General features: G+C 38.7%; 1 protein-coding gene across 1 annotated transcript; it reads left to right on the top strand.

The window, feature by feature from the left end:
• Nucleotides 1–313: 313 nt before the first annotated feature.
• On the top strand, nucleotides 314–8,787 carry LOC107745185 (integral membrane protein 2C-like). Its single transcript, XM_016559036.1, has 6 exons — nucleotides 314–527; nucleotides 2,535–2,678; nucleotides 6,077–6,265; nucleotides 6,349–6,459; nucleotides 6,542–6,692; nucleotides 7,672–8,787. The coding sequence occupies exons 1-6, from the start codon at nucleotides 432–434 to the stop codon at nucleotides 7,761–7,763; spliced, it is 783 nt and encodes a 260-aa protein (XP_016414522.1). The 5' UTR covers nucleotides 314–431; the 3' UTR covers nucleotides 7,764–8,787.
• The last annotated feature ends 487 nt before the right edge of the window (nucleotides 8,788–9,274 follow it).

The raw sequence follows: 9,274 nt of genomic DNA, 5'->3' as shown, positions 1-9,274 counted from the left end.
TGATTATAACATTACGGCACCTTTTATACGTATATGTGTGTAGATAGATAGCTAGATAGATGGATAGATATAGAGGCAGCCTGATTGGTGTCGCGCACATCGTCTTTAATTTATAAGTAATTTTTAATATGGCATATATGAAAGTACCGTAGTATTACCATCAGACAGATAAATAAAATGATATATCTTAAACAGCAAAATTCGTACACACGCATAAGATGTATACAAAACGTGCGCGCGCTTGCTCATTCTGGGTCGCGCGCATCATCACCAGTGTCGCTGGCACTGTGACTTTAAGAGCGATTTATATATATAAATAAATAATAGATTCGTCCGGTCCATTATAACAAACGGAAAATATAGTGTCAGAAAGCCAAGGGGTATAAAGGATCTGCGTTCTCGCTACAAACAGCGTTTTTTTCCCTTTCGTCATGGTGAAGATCAGCTTTCAGCCCATCACGGCACAAAAAGCCGAGAAAGAGGAGGGGGATGGAGATAAAACTCAAATATTCATACCGCATCCACACGTAAGTTTCGCTTCTTGTGTGCATCATGTGAAATGTCACGGAAAACTGCGGTTGAAACGAACCAAAATCCGGAAAGGAAAGAACATCCATGGTAAACCATTAGTCACGTCATTTGGTGGGACGATTATGATCTATTGATAATGCTCCATCAGCGCGTTTTTATGTATTTGTAGTTTTATTTTCTGAAATATTGTTGCCCTTTGGTTTCATAACAAGAGGACATGGATGCTGCAGCACCTGCACCAATCACATCATATAACATGCATCATGTTCATCTCAGCCATAGAATGTGCACTGTATCTCCCTATGTGCTCAAAATGTGTGCATTATTGTGATATTTTTACTTTAATAATTTAATTAAAGAACATCTTTGGTCAAACTAATATAAAATAGCTTAAAACATCTTGCCCTTCATTTTAAAATATATTAATTATAATGAACGCTTGGGCTGTTATTGTCAGAGCTTAAGGCCTTTATTCTTAAGAGCTTATAATGACAAGGGATGCAATTTGACAGTGCAGCACAGGTTTATGTGTCTAAGCAACACACACACACACACACATAGACACAAATCCAATAGAGACAAAATGGCAGATGGCTACGGTGAGGAGAAATGACTTCCGTGAGCTTTAGCTGTTTAATATCAGCGTGTATGTGTGGGTTTTGCTGTCTTTGGGGACCAAATTACCTCCTAACGATGAAAAAAACAAGGTGAAGTGAGTAATTCATGGCCCACTAGCATCTCTAATTATTCCTTTTGTCAGAGAATGCATACTTCCCTGCTATAAAAAATGCAAAAATCATGTCAGTTGGGTATGAGTATGCAGTATTCACGAAACATAGGCAGGGAACGTTGTCATAACGTTCTGGTGAAGTTTCCTTGAAGTTATAAACAAATCAGAGACAGAAAAGTTATAAACAAATCATTAATAGAATGCTTGTTCAAAGTTATCTGGTCTTTAATAGCATTCTCAAAACATTAGCACAGAAATGTTATTTGTACATCGTTCATGGAACATTATACTGACATTACTGCTTACTACATGTTACTACTGATTACTGAACATTAAAATGTAACATTACCATAAAACTGATAAAATGGAACATTCACTGAATGTTTTCTATAACCTTTGTATTCAGTAATAATGTTTTCATAACTTAAAGGGAACAATATGGCAATGGGGGCAATATCTGGCTGACTTCCTGCATCCACAGAGATGCTAAATTGTGCAGTCGTTGGACACTTTGCTTTCCCATAAGGCCATGGGAGCTGAGGATCCAGAACTGAAAAATACAAAATGAGGAGAGAGAGAAAAAGATACAGACTTGACTTTAAACAAATAATGTTTTTGTTTTGTTTTGTAAAAATGGGGTAGGTGTTAGGTTAGCATTTTTTAAATATTTCAAATCTAATTATCTTAATGCAAAAACGATAAGCTGATAAGTCAAAGGGAAGTCACCATCATTATATCAAACCAAACGTGCGTGTGTGAGTTAAGAATGAGGCCAGATCAGGCCATGTGCTGTGCAGTTGGCAGATGGGTTGCAAGACTGGGGGCGTTATTAGTCATTGCCTATCGGCATCTCGCATCTAATAATTTCCCGCTGTAGTACGAGAGCGCTGAATAATCCATTCTTGGCTGCATGGCATACAAGTGAGTGTAGTGCCGATTGTAGCACGTCTCCCAGTGTGTGGGTGATCATACTGAAAGTGGCACAGCATATTGAGGACATGATGAATTCATTACTGCTTTGTGTGCGTATGGGTGTGTGTGCGTTGGGTTTTGCCATCTTGGTAAGGAGCAAATGTCCCTGCAGAGATAGTACAACTTAAATGACCTACTTTGTGGAGGCCTGTGGGAGGAGCTCATGATGAAAACAACTTCATAAAGGGGCTAAATGTCTTCATTCAAATTAGGGTGTAGTAGTATGCTAAGGGAAATAAAAAATTGTAAATGTCCCTAATATGATATAAAAATATGTGTGTGTGTGTGTGTGTATTTGTAGGTGGACGAGGAGCTGGTCTTGCCTGTCGGACGGAAACGCTCCTCTCTGAGTGGACTCTGCTGTCTGACAACTGCACTGATAGTCTTCACCTGCAGTTTGATATATGCTTCAATTTATATCTACCGCTACTACATCATTCCTCAGGTAGCACACAATTATATGAGTGGCATAAAGCCCGAAACACACTGCACGATTTTTGGCTGTCCCAGACGAAAAATTGGCATCGTGAAACAATCGTGGCGATTTCTGTGATCGTGGCTCCAAATCAGTGGTCCTGTGTCGTACAGTGAGAAAGGTTCAAAGACGGCTGTTGTCACGGTCTTGCGAACAACGATAGCCTACTACGATCATTTTCTGCCAGTGTCAGAAATACAGCATGATCATCGCACAGTGTGTTTGCTGCTACGACCCACGTTTACTGACCAGCCCCCCAAAAAAACGCGACATGAAATCAACGCGACATGGTGCTAAAACATAAAACTGCTTACCTCAAGCTCTTATGCCTTCCTCTTTCGCCGCTTCCACTTTTTTAAGCACACATAAAAACTACAACTGCTAAAGTGTGATTCATCATGCTCTTTTTGTTTACCACTAGCGCATGCTGATGACATTTTATTCTTGTATAGAAACGTGCGTCGTAGCGTACAAGTCGATATGTGTCATCGTGCAGTCTACATGCATGTCGTACCCCCGTTTATTAGATTCATGTCACACAGTGTGATCTGCAATTGATTTTATAGGATTGCTAAAATCGCGCCGTGTATAGAAGGCTTAACACTCACAATTATGATTAGTTAAGCTGAAGCCTCTGTTAGTACTGGTTTTCTATTTTTGTCTCAGCAAGAGCTTCAATGTTTTGTTAATGGCTCGCTGCTGTGATTCATCTGCTATGTGATTTGTTTTTGAGTTGAGTGAATGATTCAGTGACTCACTCATAAACTACTACTTTGTACTATTACTTTGTTTTCCCATTTATTGACTGACAGCTCTCCTGTCCCCGTGTTGAGAAAAATTGGGATTAAGCGCACTGTGTAAACACGATGGTTACTGTAGTTCCAGAATAAGTGTGAACATGCATTTACTCAACTCACTTGCACAAAAACAGATTCAGTATGATTCAGATTCAGCCCACCAATGTCTTTGCTGCTGACCTTCGATTATCCAATTCAACCATAATAAAAAGCAAAAATGACTTTAGATAAACATGAGATTTGTGTGTGTAGTGTTGAACTTTGTTCTCCTGCATCCTATTCTTCTGCAATCCAGAATGACAGCACAGCTGAAAGGTTTGTTTGAGCCGCATCCTCTACTGTACAGACGTGAATTTTGAATTTACATTTCCTTCAGCCGGCTTATTCATTTCCCTTTTGGCATGAAAGGGCCAAAAATAGAGCTTTTTTTATATTGAAAACAAACAACCAAGCCCAACCCAGATGCCCTGCAGAGAGAGTAACACCTGAAATGACCTACTTTGTGGAGGCCTGTGGGAGGAGCTCATGATGAAAACAACTTCATAAAGGGGCTAAATGTCTTCATTCAAATTAGGGTGTAGTAGTATGCTAAGGGAAATAAAAAATTGTAAATGTCCCTAATATGATATAAAAATATGTGTGTGTGTGTGTGTATTTGTAGGTGGACGAGGAGCTGGTCTTGCCTGTCGGACGGAAACGCTCCTCTCTGAGTGGACTCTGCTGTCTGACAACTGCACTGATAGTCTTCACCTGCAGTTTGATATATGCTTCAATTTATATCTACCGCTACTACATCATTCCTCAGGTAGCACACAATTATATGAGTGGCATAAAGCCCGAAACACACTGCACGATTTTTGGCTGTCCCAGACGAAAAATTGGCATCGTGAAACAATCGTGGCGATTTCTGTGATCGTGGCTCCAAATCAGTGGTCCTGTGTCGTACAGTGAGAAAGGTTCAAAGACGGCTGTTGTCACGGTCTTGCGAACAACGATAGCCTACTACGATCATTTTCTGCCAGTGTCAGAAATACAGCATGATCATCGCACAGTGTGTTTGCTGCTACGACCCACGTTTACTGACCAGCCCCCCAAAAAAACGCGACATGAAATCAACGCGACATGGTGCTAAAACATAAAACTGCTTACCTCAAGCTCTTATGCCTTCCTCTTTCGCCGCTTCCACTTTTTTAAGCACACATAAAAACTACAACTGCTAAAGTGTGATTCATCATGCTCTTTTTGTTTACCACTAGCGCATGCTGATGACATTTTATTCTTGTATAGAAACGTGCGTCGTAGCGTACAAGTCGATATGTGTCATCGTGCAGTCTACCTGCATGTCGTACCCCCGTTTATTAGATTCATGTCACACAGTGTGATCTGCAATTGATTTTATAGGATTGCTAAAATCGCGCCGTGTATAGAAGGCTTAACACTCACAATTATGATTAGTTAAGCTGAAGCCTCTGTTAGTACTGGTTTTCTATTTTTGTCTCAGCAAGAGCTTCAATGTTTTGTTAATGGCTCGCTGCTGTGATTCATCTGCTATGTGATTTGTTTTTGAGTTGAGTGAATGATTCAATGACTCACTCATAAACTACTACTTTGTACTATTGCTTTGTTTTCCCATTTATTGACTGACAGCTCTCCTGTCCCCGTGTTGAGAAAAATTGGGATTAAGCGCACTGTGTAAACACGATGGTTACTGTAGTTCCAGAATAAGTGTGAACATGCATTTACTCAACTCACTTGCACAAAAACAGATTCAGTATGATTCAGATTCAGCCCACCAATGTCTTTGCTGCTGACCTTCGATTATCCAATTCAACCATAATAAAAAGCAAAAATGACTTTAGATAAACATGAGATTTGTGTGTGTAGTGTTGAACTTTGTTCTCCTGCATCCTATTCTTCTGCAATCCAGAATGACAGCACAGCTGAAAGGTTTGTTTGAGCCGCATCCTCTACTGTACAGACGTGAATTTTGAATTTACATTTCCTTCAGCCGGCTTATTCATTTCCCTTTTGGCATGAAAGGGCCAAAAATAGAGCTTTTTTTATATTGAAAACAAACAACCAAGCCCAACCCAGATGAGAAAAAGTAATGCAAAAGTAATGTAATGCATTTCTTCCCATAAAAAGTAACTAAGTGACATAATTAGTTACTTTTTAATGGAGGAACGCAATACTGTAATGCATTACTTTTAAAAGTAACTTTCCCCAACACTGCTCACGAGGACAACTCAATAGAAAATAACAATGTATTCTAACTATTATTTCGGGGTATACCAGTCTTTATCTTATCACATTTTATTCAGACTATATATAAAATATAACTTTTTTAAGGTGAGACTGTAGATTAAGAGACACCCGCTAAAGCAGTGCATAGTGAAAGACTGAGTTCGTGATAGGATAGGATGAAAATCGATGTTTTTTCCCGCTATTTTTAGCCCTATTTGAAAGTTATCTTATGTTCTTTCGTCAGGGCTTTTGGTTTAGGTGATGGTAAGATCAAAACAGTATTATCATATAATTTAAAATCATGTATTGTATGTGATGGTTATTCAGGCTCCGGATCAGAGTCGGTTCCACTGCCGTGTCGTGTACGAGGATTCGGTGGCTGCTCCCCTGCGAGGGTCTCACGAGCTGGAGGAGAGCGTTGGGATCTACCTGAAGGAAAACTACGAGCAAATCAGCATACCTGTGCCCGACTTCAGCAACACAGACCCTGCTGATATCATTCATGATTTCAACAGGGTAACACATTTAGCTCTCGTTATATGTACTAATACTAACACATCAACAGAGTATGTTTTCATGTGTTGCGTTTGGGTTTTTAGGGTCTGACGGCTTACCATGACATTGCCTTAGATAAGTGTTATGTCATCGAGCTCAACACCACTGTGGTCATGCCACCACGTAACCTCTGGGAACTGCTCATTAACGTCAAGGTACCTGTATTGTTTGTATATAAAGGCAGTTGAAATGTGAACTTTATTTATTTGATGATGTTGCCTTTCTATCTTTGTGTAGAAAGGGACTTACCTCCCCCAGACGTACATTGTACAGGAAGAGATGGTCGTTTCTGGCCGTGTTAATAATATGCATCAGCTTGGCCGCTTTATTTACCGTCTGTGTAACGGTAAAGACACGTACAGGCTCCGCCACCGCACCTCACGCCGTCGTAAGTTTACGTATTTTTGTCTTTTTCTTTAATGTGAATAGTAGTGGTCAACTAATATGGATCAGCCAAAGGCTGTTTCCAATAGATAAAAATTACTTTATATTTAATAGGATAGTTCACCGAAAAATGAAATATTAAATAAAAAATATCTTAATTTTTAAATACTAAGGTATACGTTTTTCATCTCAGCAACAAGCAACAAGCCCAATTACACAATACAATATTACACCATAATTAATTCTTCATCTTCTTGGTGGGAGGAAACTCCTGTGTGGCTTCACAGCTGCTATACAAATCTGATTGACGTCCCGCTTGATAGCTCATTGCAGCTAATTAGCGCAACAATTAAGTAACACCCACGGTATGGCTTCCTGTATTAAGCCACCTACTTCTCCCTGGTTTACGAAGATCTTTTTGTGGGAATATAATATGATAATATCCATGACAACCATGAACTTTTGGGAAACTGAGACAATTTCATGGAGGCAGGCTATGAAATTATGATCCATGAATATTCAATTGTTAATTCCTATTTGATATTCTTTTATACAATTCAGTATCCCATATTTTGTGTGTTTTACAGTTCTTGTACACTACATAGTAATCCATGCGCTACACTGAAACAGAAACTGAATACACTGAAAAAAGATTTTTCAAATTTGTAAATAAAACTAATATTATTAGAGCACATTTTGCAAGAATTTCAGTCTTCTTTCTTCTTCAAAATTTGAATTCAGTCTGCTACTTAATGATTCTTTGTAATTAGTTGTGAAATTTACTAGCAATTTCTTGTTTCTATTCAATTTCTATTGTGTCTGTGTGTACTGTAGTAGTGTATATAAAATTATTTTCTAATATGCAAATGATTTATAGTGTCATTTTAGTACCATAACTAGAGATAATATTGTTGTTAATTATAATAACCCTGGTAATTTATAACTATTGTTTTGTTCACATTATTTTATATTTTTCCTGTTAGGTATCACCAAGCGTGATGCGCAGAACTGTCACCGAATCCGTCACTTTGAGAACACTTTCGTGGTGGAGACAGTGATTTGTGAGACTCCATAGGCTGTTTGTCTCTTTGCCCCGCCTATTTCTGATGAGATCACACCGTCTGGTCTCGGTAGCCACACCCCTTTGAAAATCACACTCTTTGCCTCTAATTCTTCATGTATTTACACCCCATTTCTCTTTTTGTACTTCTCTCTCTGTACCTAGTAATTCATTACAAATGTTCCCTTGACAATGTCTGAACAGTTTGTTTCTGCATATTTGCAATAATGAGCATTTTCAAATTGATGCATTTAAAAATGTAACGGTAGCATCGGAAGTCTTTAAATGAGAAGATTACACAGGCATTAAGCTGCACAATGCCTGCATGCTCGTACCTGCATCTAACTGGCTGTTTGTGCTCCATCAAACTGCTCTTTGCTCTCTTATGTATTTGTGTGTTTTTAGATCTATTCTTGGATAGAGATGCACCGAAACTGGCCAGAAAGACCATAAAATGATGCGAAAAATATTATGAGAAAGCATTACTCTTAACATCCAATCTCTGAACTGCAAAAATTATTTTCTTAGTATTTTTGTCTTGTGTCCACTATTGGCTAAAAGCACATTATTATAAAGAGTTTGCTTGTGCTCAACACATTTGCAAAGGTAAAGAGTCCTTTGCCCTGATTTGTGTGTTCTTAGGCACAATATTCACTTTTCTTTCGGTGCATCACTACTCATGAATATCCTAACTGATCCTAGTGCCGGTTAAAGCGTCTGATGAAAAATCGCTTCCATCATTACATTTATCACATGTGTTCGTTTACTACGTATCTCGATATCCACTTTAGTGCTTCTACAACATGCTTCCTGTGCCACTTCCTCTTTTCTTCTTTCTCTCTCTGCATGCTTTTCAAGACAACACATGCATTGTTTGAGTATTTTCTTATCATATGAGCGAAGCCTTAGGCCAGATTCATGCCCTGGACTAATGTATACAATCTCAAAAGCTCTTCGTGTTTATGTGTGTGTTGAAGTTAAAAACCTTGTTTAGTTGGGTGAAGCAAACATGTAAATAAACCAATAAGACCTAGCTATGCCACATCTTTTTTAGTCATTTCTGTTTCGAAACACTGAGAGCATGGCCAAACCCAGGTTTTTTCTTTAACAAATGCAATTGCACAATACAAAAATTGCAGTTTATGTTGCATAACTGCTTGTTTTACACTCTCAGCAGGTTCTAGAAAAATATCCTGGTGGTAAACAGCAAACAGAACACACATCATTGCTGATTTTGACGTTAAATCAGCAGGGAAACTTCTGCAAAGCCCAGAAGAAGTCTGTATAGTATCAGACCTCTTGTACTCTTTGAAACTGTAAGAAAGGGGAAATGAAATACGTGTGAAATACGTGTCACTAAAAACCGTTATTCTCATGCATGACTTTGAAATTATCTTGCACCATCTTGTGCCCTTGTGTTTGATATGCCCATCCTCTCAGCTCAGTCTGAGGTTTCAGGTTAGATTGTTAGATCATGCATAAATCTGAGTCATAGTAATTTCTAGATGGGTGTCTGAGAGCAAATG

Source organism: Sinocyclocheilus rhinocerous, unplaced genomic scaffold, assembly GCF_001515625.1.
Source record: "Sinocyclocheilus rhinocerous isolate Xijiao unplaced genomic scaffold, SAMN03320098_v1.1 scaffold257, whole genome shotgun sequence".
Classification (NCBI taxonomy): Eukaryota; Metazoa; Chordata; class Actinopteri; order Cypriniformes; family Cyprinidae; genus Sinocyclocheilus; species Sinocyclocheilus rhinocerous.
Note: the sequence above shows the minus strand (reverse complement) of the source record. Positions and strands in the feature narration are given on the sequence as shown.

Excerpts from the sequence above, each read along its gene's own strand:
- LOC107745185 (XM_016559036.1), top strand. The coding sequence starts at position 432 with ATGGTGAAGATCAGCTTTCAGCCCATCACGGCACAAAAAGCCGAGAAA. Across the intron at positions 2,679-6,076 it reads GCTACTACATCATTCCTCAG|GCTCCGGATCAGAGTCGGTT; the intron begins GTAGCACACAAT and ends ATGGTTATTCAG. Across the intron at positions 6,460-6,541 it reads AACTGCTCATTAACGTCAAG|AAAGGGACTTACCTCCCCCA; the intron begins GTACCTGTATTG and ends ATCTTTGTGTAG.